Source organism: Mirounga angustirostris, unplaced genomic scaffold, assembly GCF_029215605.1.
Source record: "Mirounga angustirostris isolate CCGP_5_RB_7025 unplaced genomic scaffold, mMirAng1.0.hap1 SCAF_4, whole genome shotgun sequence".
NCBI lineage: Eukaryota > Metazoa > Chordata > Mammalia > Carnivora > Phocidae > Mirounga > Mirounga angustirostris.
The window spans coordinates 139,684,385-139,704,190 of NW_026991712.1; the positions used below are offsets into that span (position 1 = coordinate 139,684,385).

General features: G+C 36.0%; 1 protein-coding gene across 14 annotated transcripts in view; it reads left to right on the top strand.

Moving 5' to 3' along the window:
- The window catches only part of DOCK7 (dedicator of cytokinesis 7), a 219,795-nt gene that overhangs the window by 68,400 nt on the left and 131,589 nt on the right, over positions 1-19,806 (top strand). For all 14 annotated transcript variants that reach the window (XM_054512832.2, XM_064589042.1, XM_064589043.1 and 11 more), the window contains exons 12-14: positions 22-164; positions 3,940-4,033; positions 4,633-4,795. In XM_054512832.2, coding sequence (XP_054368807.1) covers positions 22-164; positions 3,940-4,033; positions 4,633-4,795 — 400 coding nt within the window. The remainder of the gene's footprint in view (positions 1-21; positions 165-3,939; positions 4,034-4,632; positions 4,796-19,806) is intronic.

Genomic DNA, 19,806 nt, shown 5'->3' on the forward strand with positions numbered 1-19,806 from the left:
TGTTTTTTCCCCCCTTGGTAGAACGAAAAGGGTCTTGGTCAGAGAGGAGGAATTCTAGTATTGTTGGCAGACGATCCCTCGAAAGGACAACAAGTGGAGATGATGCTTGTAACTTGACCAGCTTTCGACCTGCTACTCTCACAGTGACGAATTTTTTTAAGCAGGTATTGTTCTGTCATGTAGTTATTCTAGGGGGCTCTTTGTACATAAAATTTTTTTGGTTTCAGAAAATTTGTAATTGTACATATACATGCAGTGATTTTGATTTTGAGAAATGTAAAAAAACTTTTAAGGATGAAAGTATAAGAATAAAATAATATTGTACCTCTTGTATAATTATATTTATTTAAATGTTATACTAACACATCAAAATCAATCCTCCACATTTATATCCTATTTCTTAATTGTAATTTTTAAACATTTATGTTTATGAATTTTCTTAGTCAGTGATTGTGTGGTTGTATCTCCCTTCCCCACCCAAGTTTTTTTTGGTTGAATTTACCACATCCATGGTGTATGGAATAGGACTCTCAGGTCTTTATAGTGCATTTTTGTGCTAAAAGGTAGTTAACATTTTTATAGGTGCACTTATAGGTCCAAGAAGTTCTTGATCAAAGATATTTTATTCTTTGCAAATATGTTCTCTGTACTTCAAATCATGAATCAAATCAGGAGTTTTTAAATGCTGGTCATGATCCATTAACAGTAATGGAAATATAATAGATAATACCCAGCTTAAAAACAAACACAGAATAGAAAAATAATAGCGCATTGCACATAGTGAGGTTAAAAATTGCTTTGGTGAGCTTTTTTCCCCCTAATTTTTGTATGAGTACATGCATGTCCATACTGGATTTTGATACAAAATGAATTGGTACCATGCATATATTTTGGAACAGATGAAGGGCAAATGCTAAGTATTGTCCAAGAATTCCTTCTTTTGAGGTCTTATTCTAAATAAGAGGAGGAAATCTGGCCTACTGACATCTTCTAACTTGAAAGAGGCAAGGTTTAGGAAAGGATGTGCCATGAAGTGAAAGCTAGCAATCTGCTTGAAGGCCCTTTCACAATTTTATTGCAATAGCATTTATAGACAGCTGGTCTGAGAGATTCCAGTGGAGAGTAAAGTAGCTGAGAAGTATCTGAAGTGGTAAGGGTCTTTTTATTATGGACAATAGAACAAGAAAGAAAAGGCCACCGTGTTACTTGGATGAAGTGATCGGCTAAATAAAGCTACAGAAACCAGGCAGTAGATTTATGTGATATAGTGACACAGCCTTGCAGCTATGACATTTTTCTCTCTTTCTACTTCTTCAACCGCTGTATCACTTCTGCACTATTTCACCAGTTCTTTTTTCATTTCTTCAGCCTACTTTATTATTGAACTGGTTTTGTAACCTTAAATCAACAAGTCATCCATCCACCCACCTACCTATTGATCCAACAAATAGTTTCTGACTGTTCAGCATGTACTGACTATTGATCCAACAAATAGTTTCTGACTGTTCAGCATCTATCCACCCACCTACCTATTAATCCAGCAAATATTTTTGGAGTATTCACCATGTACTGGATACTGTGTTGGAGACTGGTAGCTGGAAACTAGCACAAAGTGATTGTGAAAACTTTAAATGAATGATTATTGGAAACATCAGCAATAGAAAGCATTTATTTGTTTGTTTGTTTAATGGAAAGCATTTATACTTTGTACAGTCAATTTTTTTTAATGATTAGCATGTATAATTTTTAAAAGTATTTTTAAACAGCTAGTATACTATGCATCAGGCAAATGCAAAGTAAGTAAAAAGCAGAGATTACAATTTTAATACAGTAGAATTCAAGGTACAAAATGAGAAACAGAAGGCAGTTCTTTTTTAAAGTTGATGAGCGATTACTAACCATGAATTTGATATAGTAATTAGGAGTGCTTATGTACAGATTTGAAATTGTCAAGTCAAAATTATTAAAAGTACATGGAGATATAAAAACAAAATTAAACCCACCCATTAATTTCAAGAACATTTGTTTTATTTGTTGACAGGTATATAAGTTGGAGTACACAGTGGTGAATATGCAGTGTGGAAGTGGGGGGTGTCAGCTAGGCTCATTCATGTTTGGAGATTGACTTAGATCATTTGATCTAGACCTACTTCTCTTGGGAAGACTGAAATGACTCAGGTGTCTCCGTGTCTCGCTACTTCTATTCTTATCCTCTAGCAGGTTGACTTGGTCATGTTCTCATACTAATGGCAGAAGTTCAACAGGGGGGCCAAGCTCATTTGTGCAAATGTTTGTCAGGTCTCTGCATCACATTTGCTTATTGGCCAAGACAAGTCACATGGCCAAGCTGAGGGGTGGGAATTATGCCTCACCCAACAAAAGGCACACAGGGAGTAAAGAGTAGAGGCCAATAATAGAATCAATTTAACAGGTTAAGTGGACAGAAATAATTAAGTAGACATAATCTGAATGTACTATCAATAAGGACCATTTAAAGATCTGAGTCAAAAGAGGAGAGAGTATACTGTTTTAGCAACTGATAGAACATTTACAATAATTAGGCCACAGGAAAAAATCTTCATAAAATGAAATTCTCTAATCATAACTTAATAAAACTCAAAACTATTTATTAAAGTATTAATAAAAATCTTGAATCACTTGGAAATTAAAAATCACTTTTCTGAATAGTGGGATGAAAGAAGATCAGTTCTTTACTCTGTAGAGTATGTAATAGTGAACAAATGGGATATGGCTCAAGGTGAGCTCACAGTAATAAAGTAATGTTAAATGTGTTCATTAACATAAAATAAATATATAAACAGTGCATTAAAAACAATAAGATATCAAGTGCAGGAGGTTTGGATTAATGAAATCTAAAGATTGACTCTTGAATAAAGGCGTAAAATTCTTACCTATTTTAATTGTAAGAAAAAATATTAAATTGAAAATTTTGTATTAGGTGTAGTTTGGTTTGTTGTTTGTTTGTTTGTCTCTTTTCCCATTGATTGAGATTGTTTCACAATTTTCTTTCTGGTCTTAGTATCAGGATAATTATTCTTTTCCTTATGAGTAATTTCTGTAAACAAATGTATAAACAAACAAAAAGCAGAATCAGACCCGTAAATACAGAGAACAAATTGATGGTTACCAGAAAGGGTTAAGGGTGGGGGTATGGGCAAAATGGATGAAGGGGAGTGGGAGATACAGGCTTCCAGTTACGGAATGAATGAAGTCACGGGAATAAAAGCCACAGCATAAGGAATATGGTCAGTGATATTGTAATGGTGTTGTATGGTGATAGATGATAGCTACACTTGTGGTAAGCATAGCATAATGTATAAATTCCTTGAATCACTATGTCGTACACCTGAAACTAATGTAACATTGTGTGTTAGCTATACTCAACTGAAAAAATTAAAAAAAAAAAAAAGTACTTGCAATCAGAAAAAAAGGTGTAGTTTTTGTTGCTACTTATTCTTTTTTTTTTTCAAATTTAGTTAATGCTGTATATTTTGCATTTGAGAAATTTGGTGATAATGAAATTGAAAAGACAAACATTCAAGTGTAAAAAATGTTTAATAAGACTGTCATATATATATGTTTCTTTTATTGTCTATATTTTTATTTTTTTTTCCTTTTCATCTATCTCTAAATTGTATAGATTTTTTGTATTTTAGTGTCCTGTAATACCTTATAGACATAAATAATGGGCTATAAGTAAATAGATAAAATTATAGATAATAGTATCATAACTCTTAATAAGATTTGAAAGCATAAAAAAGGAAATAAATCAGCATATTTATTTTTAATCATAATTATATTAATTTAATCTTACTTTTCATTCTGACTAAACTGACAGAAGAGGGTATGAATATTAACAGGCAATATACATTTATTTTCAGTCTACTATATTTGTTTTATTGAATACTTTTTTCTCAGGAAGGAGACCGCCTAAGTGATGAAGATCTGTACAAATTTCTTGCTGATATGAGAAGGCCATCTTCTGTTTTACGGCGACTAAGACCTATTACAGGTATTTTAAAATTTTGAGTAGACATTAATACAACCCTTATCATCACTAATATATCCTATTGTTGGTAATTATGCATTCCTTTTTTCACTTATCTAACCCATCTATCTTTCTTTGCCCAGTGCTTGTCAGTCTTCTTCATTTTATTATTCTCTTCTCATGGTCTTAACAGTTTGTATGCAAGATTCAGTACTTTTGATAATTTGAGTACTGAAATGTGAATGATGAATAATATCATGGCTTAAAATTATTTTTTAGAGGAAAGAAAATGTACATAGAATGGTAAATATTCAGAAACAGATTCATATAATCAGAGCAAACCATTCCAGAGTAAAAAAAGTTCCAATTAAATCACTCATCTTTCAGAATGTTGGCTTGTTTTATGCTAGATGCTTCTGTTTCTGTTTTTTCTTTCTTTCTTTTGCTTCTTTCTTTCTTCTCATTCATTCATTTGGTAGGCATTTATTATTTTACATGTAATTATGTCTGTATCAGTAATTTATAACTTCTTGCAAAAATGTGATCTAAATCCTTCCAGGAACATTTTTACATGAAGTTTTTATTATGTTTACATTGTTTTTATAATATGTTTTTATATGCAGCTCAGCTGAAGATAGACATTTCTCCTGCACCTGAAAATCCCCACTATTGCCTAACTCCAGAGCTGCTTCAAGTGAAGCTTTACCCAGACAGTAGGGTCAGGCCTACCAGAGAAATTTTGGAGTTTCCTGCCAGGGATGTCTATGTTCCAAACACTACTTACAGGTAACACATTTTAATTTTAGAGATTTCTGGAATTAGATACAATATATTCTATTATGAAAGTAGAACTAGAATGAAACTCTCCAAAAATCCTTTGTAGCTTTAATTATTCCATTTCTTACTCTATGATTTTACTAAGAGCTGTAATGTATTAAACTTATACTATGTGCCAGGTCAAAGGTCAGATGTTAATTACCTTACATACATTATCTTATTTAATCCTCACAGCTTGAGGTAGGTATTACCTTCATTTTAAAAGTGAGTAAAGGGGGCGCCTGGGTGGCTCAGTTGGTTAAGCGACTGCCTTCAGCTCAGGTCATGATCCTGGAGTCCCGGGATCGAGTCCCGCATCGGGCTACCTGCTTAGCAGGGAGTCTGCTTCTCCCTCTCCCGCTCCCCCCTCTTGTGCTCTTTCTCTCTCTCTCTCTCTCAAATAAATAAATAAAATCTTTAAAAAAAAAAAAATAAATAAAAATAAATAAATAAATAAATAAATAAATAAATAAAAGTGAGTAAAGGGGGGCGCCTGGGTGGCTCAGTTGGTTGAGCGACTGCCTTCGGCTCAGGTCATGATCCTGGAGTCCCAGGATCGAGTCCCACATCGGGCTACCTGCTTAGCAGGGAGTCTGCTTCTCCCTCTCCTGCTCCCCCCTGTTGTGCTCTTTCTCTCTCTCTCTCAAATAAATAAATAAATAAATAAATAAATAAATAAAAGTGAGTAAAGGGGGGCGCCTGGGTGGCTCAGTTGGTTGAGCGACTGCCTTCGGCTCAGGTCATGATTCTGGAGTCCCAGGATCGAGTCCCGCATCGGGCTCCCTGCTCGGCAGGGAGCCTGCTTCTCCCTCTGACCCTCCCCCCTCTCATGTGCTCTCTCTCTCTCATTCTCTCTGTCTCAAATAAATAAATAAAATCTTAAAAAAGGAAAAATAAATAAATAAATAAATAAAAATAAGTAAAGGGATGGAGAGGTCAAGTATCCTTCACTCAGTGTGGTGGAGCTAGCACTGGAAGTGTGGGCTGTGAGATTAAAACATTTGAACTCCCAGTTACGGTATTTCCTCAGATGTTCTTATTAGCAGAGTCTAGCGTTCCACAGGATCCAGACTTATGTGGCTGCAGTGTGGTCCAGCAACCAATCAACAGGGTTTACTGATCCACTACTCAGAATGCTTGGCACGAGGTTGTTGAATAGGCTTTCCAGGCTGACCACTCCATAACTCTAAGGGTTCGTTTACTTATACTCCTTATGAATGAAGCCCCTTCATTTGTGAGTGCCTAGCCTATGACTTGACATTGGGATAGCCAGCAGGGCAGCTCAGATGTAAGATTCCAGCCCAGACTTCCCCATCTTAGTATTTTTCACCACCAAGTTATGCAGTTTCTGAGGCCAAAATTTTTGGAATCAAAGTGATTTCTCTCCTTCTTACTCCTCACATTTACTCCTCAAACAAGTTTTATAGGCTCTGCTTTCAAAATGTATCCCAAGTCCCATAGTTCTTACCTTCTCCAAAGATTTTTTATTTATTTGAGAGAGAGAGAGAGCACGTGAACACACACACCAGTGGGGGAAAAGGAGAGGGAGAGGACGAGAGGCAGACTCCCCACTGAGCACAGAGCCCCACATGAGGCTCCATGTGGGGCTTAATGCAGGGCTCGACTAGGGGCTTCAAGCAGGGCTCGATCCCAGGACCCTGAGATCATGACCTGAGCCCAAGTCAGGCACCCCTCACTCCTTTTAAAACTCTAGGCAAGTCACTATCTAGATCAGCACTGTCAAATAGAAATATAATGGGAGCTACATTTGGAATTTAAAATTTTATAGTTCCCACATTAAAAAAATAAAAAGAAGCCAGTGAAATTAATTTTAATTATGTTATTTAACCTAATATACCTAAAATACTATCATTTCAACATGTAATAAATGTAAAAAAGTGTTGAGCTATTTTACTTTTTTTCTTTCCTACAAAACGTCTTCAAAATCAGGTGTGTATTTTATGTTTAAAACACATCTCAATTTCAGATGAGCCACATTTCAAATGCTCAGTTGCTGCATGGGGCTGGAGGTTAGCATATTGGACAGCTTCTGATCTCAGATTTTTCTGTACCTTTCTAATTTGATCATCTTCCTTTAACCCTGGCTAAATCAATTCTCAGCATTATCACCAGAGAGATATTTAAATGTTCTCAGTCAGATCATTCATTCCTCCATCTAAAATCCTTCGGTGGCTTCCATCATAAGCAGAAAAAATGCTTTTTTTTAATAACAGTCTTTAAGACTCTATGAGTCTGCGTGTCTTTAACTTCATATCCTACTCTGCTTTGCTCAGTGGCCTTTTTACTCATCCTTGAACAAACAAAATTTCATTCTCCCTGAGGCTTTTCCATTTGTTCTTCTCTTTCCCTGACATGTTTTCCCCTATATTTTCATGTGGTTTGGTTCCTTATTCAGACATCTCTCTGCTTAAAGGTCACTGCCTAGAGAAGCTCCCTCTCATTACCCTAGGTAAAAAGATCCACTGCTTCTCTCCAATTCTTCACCCTTCTTTGTATTTGTTATCTAGCATCACATTATGTAGTTATATGATCGGGTTTTTTTTGTCTTTTTCATTATAATGTAATTAATGTAAAGGGCAGGGACTTGTTTGTTTCCGTTATCACTTTATTTCCAGCATCTAGAATAGTATGTTAGCACACAGGCACCACACAATAAACATTTATTCATTGAGTTGAGAAATAAGGAACTGGACAGTGGTATGAGAGTGGGATTTAGAGTCATAGAATTAGGGCTGTGATTTCTGACTCCACTATGCACTATTTGGTGACTTAAGACAATTTACTTAATATATTGGCCACTCAGTTTTCTTCTTAATAAAATGTGAGGTCATAATTATACCTGCCTTCTCTTGTGAGGGTACAGAGTACAAAACACTGCATGTAATTGGCACTTAGTGTGAGTAAAATTTCTGCAAGTTAGGCTAAAGAAAATATATATTGCTTTTAAAAGAAATAAGGTATTACAAAATTATTCTTCTATAAATTATATATTTAAGTACTTACAAGCACATGGAATAAAGAAGTGATTATATAATCCAAAATTTGTATGAAACCATTTTGAGGTTATCAACTGGACCTCTTACCTAGTACAGGAATCTCATCCAGAGCATCCCTAACTTGTATTTATCTATCTTTCCTCTGCTTGGATTATTTCAGAGATAGAGAAAATAGAAATCGGGGTCTTGAAATGGTTTTTTCTTTTATTTCCCACTTGTTTTTGTTATTTACATATTTATATATATATTTTTTAAAAAGAATTGTATGAATCAAAAACTAATGATGTAATGTATGGTGATTAGCATAACATAATAAAAAAAGATAAAAAGAATTGTATGAATATACTTAAAGTTCGTGTAAGTACTGTAGGCTTAAAATTAAAAACAGAGGTCCTTCATCTTATTTCTACCAGCCTTTCCCTACTTCGATGTCTAATTTTCAGTGCCAATCACTGGTAACTCTTTTTGCTCCTTCTTTTGGTATTTTATTCTTTGTTTTCTAAACAACATATTAATGCTACTATTTCTTGATTCTTGTTCAATTTTAAATATCCATTTATTGTTATATTAGGTGAAGATTTAACTCTTACATCTTCCTTCCTAAAAATACATGTACTTGTATAAATTCAGAAAAAAATACATCTACTTGTCATCTCTTCCATATGTATATTCCAGTTTTTCATTAAATCAGTGTTAATTTTTTTTACCTATTTGTGATTCTTTTTTTTTCTTTTTTTAAAAGATTTTATTTATTTGAGAGAGAGAGAGAGAGAGAGAGAAACAGCATGAGAGGGGATAGGGTCAGAGGGAGAAGCAGGCTCCCCGCTGAGCCGGGAGCCCGATGTGGGACCCGATCCCGGGACTCCAGGATCATGACCTGAACCGAAGGCAGTCGCTTAACCAACTGAGCCACCCAGGCGCCCACCTATTTGTGATTCTTTTTTTTTTTTTTTTTTTATTTAAAGATTTTTATTTATTCATTTGAGAGAGAATGAGATAGAGAGAGCATGAGAGGGGGGAGGGTCAGAGGGAGAAGCAGACTCCCTGCTGAGCAGGGAGCCCGATGTGGGACTCGATCCCGGGACTCCAGGATCATGACCTGAGCCGAAGGCAGTCGCTTTAACCAACTGAGCCACCCAGGCGCCCCTATTTGTGATTCTTATGTAACTAGTTTTGCAGTGGAGCCATGAAGATTACTATGATTTTATTCCTGCATTTGATTTATAAAGGGGCTTTTTATATTCCTGAAATAGTTACATTATTTAGTTTCCCTACTTTTTTGTGTGTTATTGCTAAAATTCTCTAAAGCTTCTTGCAATACAGCAAAATACATCAGATAATCATTTCCTGTCTTGCAGCTTCCTTAGTTCCCCTTGCAGCTAAATTGTAAGTGTGGCCAAGGGAGTTTCCGAGGCTTGCTAGGCTTACTGTACAGTTGTCATCTTGGAGCCTGTTTACCATGATCCTGGAAATTCTCTTTGCATTTCTTTTGCTATGGAGTCTTTATTTCCTGTATATTGTTCTTTCTTGTTTTACTCATTTTACTGACAGCCTTCAGTAACTTCCTGAAACAGGGTGTATGGGAGTAAATTTTCTGAGACTTTTACATCTGAAAGTATGTTTATTTTACCTTTACTCCAGAATTACTGATTTTGCTGGATATAATATTCTTTTTTTTTTTTTTCATAATCTTCTGCATCAATCATGGGAGATGAGGAGGCAAAGTATTTTTTTTTTTAAGATTTTATTTATTTATTTGAGAGAGAGAGAATGAGAGAGAGAAAGCACATGAGAGGGGGGAGGGTCAGAGGGAGAAGCAGACTCCCCGCCGAGCAGGGAGCCCGATGCGGGACTCGATCCCGGGACTCCAGGATCATGACCTGAGCCGAAGGCAGTGGCTTAACCAACTGAGCCACCCAGGCGCCCTGGATATAATATTCTAAGTTGTAAATTATTTTCTGTCAGGATTTTGAAAACATGACACAACTGTCTTCTGGCTTTAAGTGATACTTTTGAGTGGTCCAATATACTTTTTTTTTTTCAAAGATTTTATTTATTTGAGGAAGAGAGATAGAAAAAAAGAGAGAGGATGTGAGCATGAGCGGGGGGCAGAGAGGCAGAGAGGGAGAAGCAGACTCCCCGCTGAGCAGGGTGCCCGATGCGGGGCTCGATCCCAGGACCCTGAGATCATGACCTGAGCCGAAGGCAGATGCTTAACGACTGAGCCACACAGGTGCCCCCCCAGTATACTTCTGATTGCTAATCCTTTGTTGGTATCTTTTCCTTTTTTGAGTTGTTTTTTTTTTTTTTTTACCCCCGGTGTTCTGAACTTTCATGTGATGTGCTGATATGATAACATTTATTTAGTGCTTTATAGTATTTCATTTATATTGTTTTCATTTAAATTAATTTATTCAGTCTCAGAAGAATCTTATAAATTATATAATTCTGGCAGAATTGTTACTTACCTTTTATTTACTATAAATAAGAGATAAGAAACTTATCTGGACTTGAACCCAGGTCTTATTTTCTGTATTCTTCATCCTTTGGGATGATAGTACATCCAGCATTTATAGTTATTGACAATATGAATAAAATTAAAATTTCTTATTGCTAGATAATTGATTGCTACATTTTTATTAAAGCAGGCAGAACACCTTTATTTATCTTATTATTTGCCTCAAAATGTGCCTCATTATTTATCCTTGTCTAATAATTTTTTTAATGCCTTATAATTGAGCTAAGTATAACAGTTGATAGAAATGGCATCCTAGGGTATTATGTATATGAAGGGCCGGAAGAGCAAATCTAGACATGTTTTAGGACTTGAATGGAAGTTGGGTAGAGAGCTTATCTCAAGTGAGAAGACATCTTACTGAATGAGGTAGCCTATTGTTTTCTCTCAATTATGTATCCAGTTTTAATCCAGTTTTACTCTGGGGAAGAAGAAAAAGTTAACACACCAAAAGATTTAAGTGGACTTTATAAAGTATAAATTAGCATGGTTTTACTGTATGAGCTTATAGAAATTAAGTAAACATATATCAGCTGTTTCAGGTAACTTGTTTATTTGTGTTTGATTTTGGTTTTTATAATTGAATGCTTTACCATTTGAAGTGTTTAGCATCAGTAGAGATAATTGATTGTCCAGAAACTGTAATTATTTTCTATTTTTTTTAAAGATTTTATTTATTTATTTGATAGAATGAGAGAGAGAGAGAGAGAACATGAGAGGGGGGAGGGTCAGAGGGAGAAGCAGACCCTCCGCTGAACAGGGAGCCCGATGTGGGACTCTATCCTGGGACTCCAAGATCATGACCTGAGCCGAAGGCAGTTGCCCAACCAACTGAGCCACCCAGGCGCCCCTATTTTCTATTTTGGCAGTAAACTTTTCAGGTATAAGAATGAATTCATAGCTAATTAGCTTGAGAATGATCTGGAGAGATCTTTTAATGCATCTCAGTGCCTTTGGCTTGGACTGTATCTAAATACTCTATTAATTAAAGAGTTGATACTCATCCCAAGCATTATTAGTGAAAGTAACATTGTAGGCAAAAAATGATTCATTAAATGTGTAAAGAAGAACTGTTCTTCTCTCAAGAGTGAGCAGTTTATTTCCAGAGAATAGTAGAACTAGCTAAACTTATCAATAAGATTAGGTTTATTTCTATTAAACGTTTATTGAAAACAAATACTGCTTTAGGTTCTAATATTTTTCATCAAAATAAATTGGTTTCAGGTTAGAATTTTATATAATCTTTTTAATCTTATGTATTGCCTTTAAGGATCTCATGTAAAATGCTTTAACTCATTAACAAACATTGTAGATTGTAATATAGGATGTCAAGTTTGCTAAGTTTCTTAGGGTACAGAAAGGATCATAGTGCTTTGTTAGTAATAGGTGAAAGCTGTTGAAGCAAGAAGGATACATTGTTTAAGAAAGAGATTAATAACCTTGTACTGTAAGAGTGTCTTCAAAGAAGTAAAGAAAGTTAGGTACACGAGAACATAGAAGTAGAATTATGGTTTCTATACTTTGTTGATATTTTTCCTGTTGTTACTCATTGGCCAAAAAAAGTTTCTTTCATTTTTAAAAAAGAATGATTCTAAAGTTGATTGTATGCTTTTTTTTTAAACCAATCTCTGAGTTATAAAAAGAAAGAATAGTTTTTATATTACTTGAAATGATATGACTCTATGCATATTTTATTAAAAATTGGGAAATGGAACCATATTTTGCAACCATATTTAATTTTAGGAATTATCTAAAATTGGAGATTGACTGGTTTTCCTTCTTTTTACATGGGGATTATAAAAGTTCCTATATCTTAGAAATTTGTGAGGATTAAATGAGATAATATATAAAGCTTTTTGCAAAGTGCCTGACACATATTAAATGCTCAAGAGAAGCTGAGTCATTATTATTATTATTGCCTTTATTAGATTACATTTATCCAAGCATTACGCAACTGGAGAGAGAATAGTTTGAAAGCATAGGGATTCTGGGCTTTTGGGGTATAATTAGATAAGAAAATGATTTTAAAACGGGGGTTATCAAAGTTAATAGTAGCCTGCTTTGTATTATTACTTGAGCCTTCAGTGCGCATGTGACCTGAATATTAAATCATATAGGTTGCTTATTCTACTTAATACTTTTAAAAAATTTTAGTCTCATGGACAGCTAATATTTTTAGGAATTTATAGTTTGTTTTAAAAAAAAAATAACCTTGGGGCACCTGGGTGACTGTAAGTTAAGCGTCTGCCTTGACTCGGGTCATGATCTCGGGGTTCTGGGATTGAGCCCCGCATTGGGCTTCCTGCTCAGTGGGGAGCCTGCTTCTCCCTCTCCCTTTGTCTGCTGCTCTGCCTACTTGTGCTCTCTCTCTCTCTCTCTCTGTCAAATAAATAAATAAATAAAACCTTTTTTAAAAAAATAAACTTTATCAGGTGTGCCTGGGTGGCTCAGTCATTAAGCATGTGCCTTCGGCTCAGATCATGATCTCAGGGTCCTGGGATCGAGCCCCACATCGGGCTCTGTGCTCCTCAGGAAGCCTGCTTCTCCCTCACCCACTCCCCCTGCTTGTGCTCCCTCTCTTGCTGTGTTTCTGTCAAATAAATAAGTAAAATCTTAAAAAGAAAAACAAAAAAAACCTTTATCGTATCTAGAAAATCTCGCATAGAAATAATTCTAGAATGACAGAAGGGGGATGTATGAAACTTCATCAGAAATCAGCTAACATACAGATATCATAAAATATTTGCATAAGTTTCCATATATATTTGCCAACTAAATTGTTGCTGGATTACAATAGTATTCTTCTAACCCAGTTTGAATTCTTTTTCTTTTTAACCTTTTAAGGAATGTTTCACGGTAAACCATAATTTCAGGTAATACACACTAGTGGTCATTATACAAACCTATATGTGTACATTTTCGCAGTGAATAATGTTTAAAAAAAAAAAAGGTGAAGTTGACACTGAGACTCCTTGTACTTTCTATACCATCATTATTTCATTAACTGTGTAGCAACCTGCATAGAACCAGTATGATTAGCTGACATTCCAGAGGGATCACATTTGTAACTGAAAAAACAAGAAATTTAAGCATTTTTAATATGGGTTTTAAGAAAATATTTGCACAGGGGCGCCTGGGTGGCTCAGTCGTTAAGCGTCTGCCTTCGGCTCCGGTCATGATCCCAGGGTCCTGGGATCGAGCCCCACATCGGGCTTCCTGCTTGGCAGGAAGCCTGCTTCTCCCTCTCCTACTTCCCCTGCTTGTGTTCCCTCTCTCACTGTGTCTCTCTCTGTCCTATAAATAAATAAATAAAATCTTTTTTTTTTAAAGATTTATTTTATTTTTTTTATTTGAGAGAGAGAGAGTGAGTGAGAAACAGCATGAGAGGGGAGAGGGTCAGAGGGAGAAGAAGGCTCCCTGCTGAGCCGGGAGCCCAATGTGGGACTCGATCCCAGAACTCCGGGATCATGACCTGAGCCTAAGGCAGTCGCTTAACCAACTGAGCCACCCAGGCGCCCTAAATAAATAAAATCTTAAAAAAAAAAATAAATAAATAAAATAAATAAAAATTTAAAAAAAAAGAAAATATTTGCACATTGTGGGGCGCCTGAGTGGCTCAATTGGTTGAGCATCTGTCTTCGGCTCAGGTCATGATCCCAGGGTCCTGGGATTGAGCCCCGCTTCGGGCTCCCTGTTCGGCGGGGAGCCTGCTTCTCCCTCTTCCTCTGCCTGCCACTCTGCCTACTTGTGCTTTCTCTCTATCTCTCTGTCAAATAAATAAATAAAATCTTTAAAAAGGGGGGGGGCACCTGGGTGGCTCAGTCGTTGCGCGTCTGCCTTCGGCTCAGGTCATGATCCTGGGGTCCTGGGTTCGAGCCCCACATCGGGCTCCCTGCTCTGTGGGAGGCCTGCTTCTCTCTCTCCCACTCCCCCTGCTTGTGTTCCCTCTCTCGCTGTGTCTCTCTCTGTCAAATAAATAAATAAAATCTTAAAAAAAATATTTGCACATTGTATTTATTTTTAGTACAAAGTTTGAATGTATTTTAAAGAGTCTCATGCGGTAAAAATTTTAAAATATTATTGTCTGAATGAATGGATGTGATTGAAGCAAACATTAGGCTGACGTGAGAAAACAGGTTAAAAAGAACTATATTCTGAAAATGACAGATTTTCTATCACTTAACACTTTTACCTCCAATATTTATGGTTATTATCAGACAATGTAGAAAAAAGTTGTCTAAAAAGGTATTCATGTAAAAAATATATATGTTTAAGTTGTTATTTTTTGTATTTTTAAAAAACATGGTTTTAAAGAAATTATTGTGATTTCCCAAAGACATTTAAAAAAAGTCTCTTATTAAGCTATACCTAAAATTAGAGATTTTTGTATTTAAATAACCCCCCCCCCCCCACATTGATGGTTCACTTGTTTTTGTAGAGTGTTAATCCAGGAGAGACCTGGTCTTTTCAAATCTTCTATAGGGGTGAATGAAGGCACACAGATAATATGGTAGTTTGTAGCTAATGTCATGCATTTCTTATTGTGCCAAACAAATGAAGATTATTTACATTAAATGCTTGCTTTATCAAGGAAATAGTTATCACAGTATCATAGAAAAAATACTAGTGCAGTTGTTACATTAAGATAACCAAATAGGGCACCTGGGTGGCTCAGTCGATTAAGCAACTGCCTTTGACTCAGGCCATGATCCCAGGGTCCAGGGTTCTGGGCCGTGTCAGGCTCCCTGCTCAGCCGGGAGTCTCCTTCTCCCTCTACCCCTTACCCCTGCTTGTGCTCTCTCTGTCTCTTGCTCTCTCTCTCAAATAAAATATTTAAAATAAAAAGATAACCAAATAATAGCAGTGGGGAAAACTTTTTTATTGAGTATCTGAAATCATCTGAAAGTTAGATACTGGATTGTGTGTAATGTTATTCGTGTTCCAGATTTGTACTTGACTTCCACTGTTGAATTCGAGTTATAAAGATCAAGGTATAATCTAATTGAGCAAATGCTCTGTGTTTGGTTTTTAAGAGCTGCGTCACATGTCATTCTGTTCTTAGTGAGATTGTTAGGATTGGCCTCTTTTCCAGAGTTTCCTTAGTTGTAATCACCTACTGAACTTTCATCTTTGTTTTTCTTCCAATTTTTAGAAAGATGGTATCTAGCAAATATTGTGTTACTAAGAATATAAGAATGAATGCAGTGGTTCAGACCTGGTAACAGTGTAAGAAACAAAATGAAGGGCCGCCTGGATGACTCAGTTGGTCAAGTGTCTGCCTTTGGCTCAGGTCATGATCCTGGTGTCCTGGGATCCAGCCCCACATCGGGCTCCCTGCTCAGTGGGGCGTCTGCTTCTCCATCTTGCTCTGCCTTTCCTCCCCGGCTTGTGCTCTCTCTCTCTCTCCCTCTCTCAAATACATAAATAAATAAATAAGAAACAAAATGTAAAGACGCCATTCGTTTTGATCTGGACCTTGGTTAGCAGTTAGGACTATGCCCCATACGTCTCTTAATAATCCTTAGTAAATTTGTAGGTTTACTAATCTGAATATAGTCTTAAACTTTTTATAATGGGAAATTACAAACATATACAAATGTAAATAGAATAGTACGGTTAACCTCCATTGTCATTCTTTTTTTCTTTTCAAATTTTTATTTAAATTCTAGTTTGTTAACATAAACTGTTTTTTTATTAAGTAATCTCTATGCCCAACATGGGTCTTGAACTCACAACCCTGAGATCAAGAGTCGCATGTTCCACTGACTGAGCCAGACAGGCTCCCCTCTATTGTTTTATCTATTACTTGTTCCCTTTTTTCTTGTAGTATTTTAAAACAAAGCCTAGTCATTATATCATTTCACATGTCAGTCCTTCAGTATGTTTTTTTTATTATGTTATGTTAATTACCATACATTACATTATTAGTTTTTGATGTAGTGTTCCATGATTCATTGTTTGCGTGTAACACCCAGTGCTCCATTCAGTACGTGCCGTCTTTAATACCCATCACCAGGCTAACCCATTCCCCGACCCCCCTTTAGGATGTTTTTCTGAGTGGTTTAATAAGCTTATTACATACTGATTGAATTTTTTCCCTAAACTTTTGTTTCTAGAAACAGATTGGCCAGTCAAAAGTAAATGTATACTGCTTATATTATGACCCATGTAATTCATGATTCTTGAACTAGGTCATATTATGATAGATCTTGCTTTGGACTTGGGTTCTTAAAATTTTTTTTGTCACGGTACACTTGCAGTTTTGTGACTCCTATGATTCTCTTTTTTGGAATAATGTTTTTAAATGCATAAAATAAAATACATAGAATAACAAAAGAAACCAATTACATTGAATTATAATTATTGAGATATTAAAGTTCTGATACAAGTTTCTTTATTAATGAATTAAAAAATATCTAGCCACAGGTCTAAAAGTTACCATATTTTCTAAGCAGTAATAAGCATGTGACAATATTCTGAGATATCTGCAATAGTTGTGAGACAAAAATATGTATGATTTCTATTAATGACACATTCTCCTGTATTGCTAATACTGGTATGGGCAGTTTCCTACATTCAAAATCTAAAGAAGTGCAAATTTCAGTGAAAACGAAGGAGTATTTTTCTTCCCATTCAAGTTTATGGTCCCGTGCTTTAGAGAGTGTTAGTTTTTGTGTTTGTTTTTAGTTTTCATGGATGTCTCAAGTTATTGCTACATACTCTGCTGTTCTCGTTTTGCCCTAGATATATCACTGTAGGTTTTAGCCTACCTTAATTGATCCTAGTTTTATTTTAACTATAAAAGTTTTTGAGTTGAGAACTCTTGTTTCCTAACATTTTAAGATAGCCACCCATGAATTTTTAGTTAGGGACTTGTATTTGAATGTGAGGAGTATTATCTCAGACTCTGAGGGAAGGAGTAAAGTTCCAGGAATGGTAGTAGAATAGGAGAGCAGTTTTGTTCTATCGTGAGAATTGGAATATTTTTAGTTTGGAAAAATTTGTACACATTACATACTTAAAGCGATGTGGAGTGATATCCAAGATCTGGTTTTTACAAGTATATACATTTGCTTAGAATTTTATAGTTCATAAAACCATTCAAATACCCTATTTTCCTTGATTACAACAACCCTATGAAGTAGATTTGGCAAGATTATCATTATTCCCATATATGGGATTTGGAGACTGAGGCTTAGTTGCTTATTTGAAGATAAGTAGTTATAACCTTACCTCTTTAAGGTTGTAGATTATCACTCTTTTAGATATACCTAATCATTTTGTTAGATCTGTGATTGTTCCCAGGGTTAAACTCATACTTTTTTTTTTTTTTTTTTTAAAGATTTTATTCATTTATTTGACAGAGAGAGACACAGCGAGAGAGGGAACACAAGCAGGGGGAGTGGGAGAGGGAGAAGCAGGCTTCCCTCCGAGTGGGGAGCCCGATGCGGGGCTCGATCCCAGGACCATGAGATCATGACCTGAGCCGAAGGCAGATGCTTAACGACTGAGCCACTCAGGTGCCCCTAAACTCATAAGTTTTTCTGTTTGAGATGGCATCCTTGATTTTATATTTTCTAAAACGTCATTGAAACCTGATTTTATAAAGGCACACTATGGGAGGTTGTTAATCCTACTTTCATGACCTTGAACTCAACATTTCACACCAATTGAGTAATTTTGTCCTAGTTGATTTGCCGTGAGAACACTTTGGACTTTGATAAGAAGACCAGCTGTTTGGTCCTTTTGTTTTTAATTTTCAAAACTACTGTGTTGGATGGTCACTTAGGAGTACATACATAAACGCAGTGCTGTGGTTGTTAGTGATGGGAAAAATCACAAGGAAATTTGACTGTTTTATAACAGAAGGTGAAATATGTAACAGTGCATATTTGGAATAGGTTTTATAAAGGAGGCAAATAGTAGGAACTCAAATACTGGTTAATGCAAATATTTTTGATTACTGAACAAGCTAGTTGATTTCCATGAGTTAGGCTATTAGGAAGAAAAGATACAAGCATGAGAACATGCTGATTATAGAATGACAGAGAATAAACAGGTTATACAAAAATAGGTAACCCCAAAATGAGAAATGTGTATACTTGCTCTCAGTAAAATTTACACTGGTTCAGATTGAACTCTTGGTATAGAAATTTGGCAGTAATTTACTCAAATCAAGTAGATAGACTATCTTTTTGATGCTCTTGGAGCTTTTATTACTATTTTTAACAATTTCTCTTTTTAATTTTTTTTAAAGATTTTATTTATTTGACAGAGAGAGACAGCGAGAGAGGGAACACAAGCAGGGGGAGTGGGAGAGGGAGAAGCAGGCTCCCACTGAGCAGGGAGCCTGATGGCGAGGCTCGGTCCCAGGACCCCGGGATCATGACCTGAGCTGAAGGCAGATGCTTAATGACTGAGCCACCCAGGTGCCCCTCTTTTTAACAATTTCTGTTATATTTTGCCATATATACTTTTCTGTCTTCATTTGCTAAGTGCCAGTTGAGGGGTACAGACAGTACTGCTGCCTGGTTTTAGAGGGAGGAGCCCCATTTACAAGGATATTTGTAGAGGAAGTGAGATCATTTATACCTTCCAAGTATAAATAGGACCTAGCCAAGTAGAAAGGTGTACAGAGGCATTCTAGACAAATGGAATGGCATTAGGGAAGTATACAGGGGATATTTAAAAGTAGATAATTTTGATAAGAGCTAAGGGTTTGTGTTGGGCAAGAAATGGTAAAAAAGTTAATTTGGGGGGCGCCTGGGTGGCTCAGTCATTATGTGTCTGCCTTCGGTTCAGGTCATGATCCCAGGGTCCTGGGATCAAGCCCGCATCAGGTTCCCTGCTCAGTGGGAAGCCTGCTTCTCCCTCTCCCACTCCCTCTGCTTGTGTTCCCTCTCTCCCTGTGTCTCTCTCTATCAAATAAATAAATAAAATCTTTAAAAAAACAAAAGGTAATTTGGGGTCAGATTATACAAACTTTTGAATATCTGGAAGAGATTTGGATGTTTTCTGTAGGCTTCTGCCCTTCAAATTGGGGTACACATTCTTGCTGTATAGGGTATGCAGATCCACAGGATAAATATAACACACCTTCCAGGAATATCACTTTTTAGAAGATTTGGGGAGGAAATAACTATTTATAAATGAAGATTATAGAGTAGAAAACACACTTCACATGCAATTTTAAGATAAATTGTAAGATTTAAGGTAAAAGCCTAATAAGATCCTGAATGAAGTATGGGCTTATATAAAGCCATTTCGTCCTCTAACTCTAGAATTGTAAAGATGTGTTTTCAGTATCCTCAAGCTGTTCTACTCTTTTAATAGACATGTTTGAATGACACAGGTCAAAGTAGTATGTAGCCATTATAAATTTGTTTTAGGAAAATTGAAGGAAGATAGACCTAAACTTAGGAGACGAGGCAGGAGACTATTCAGATAGT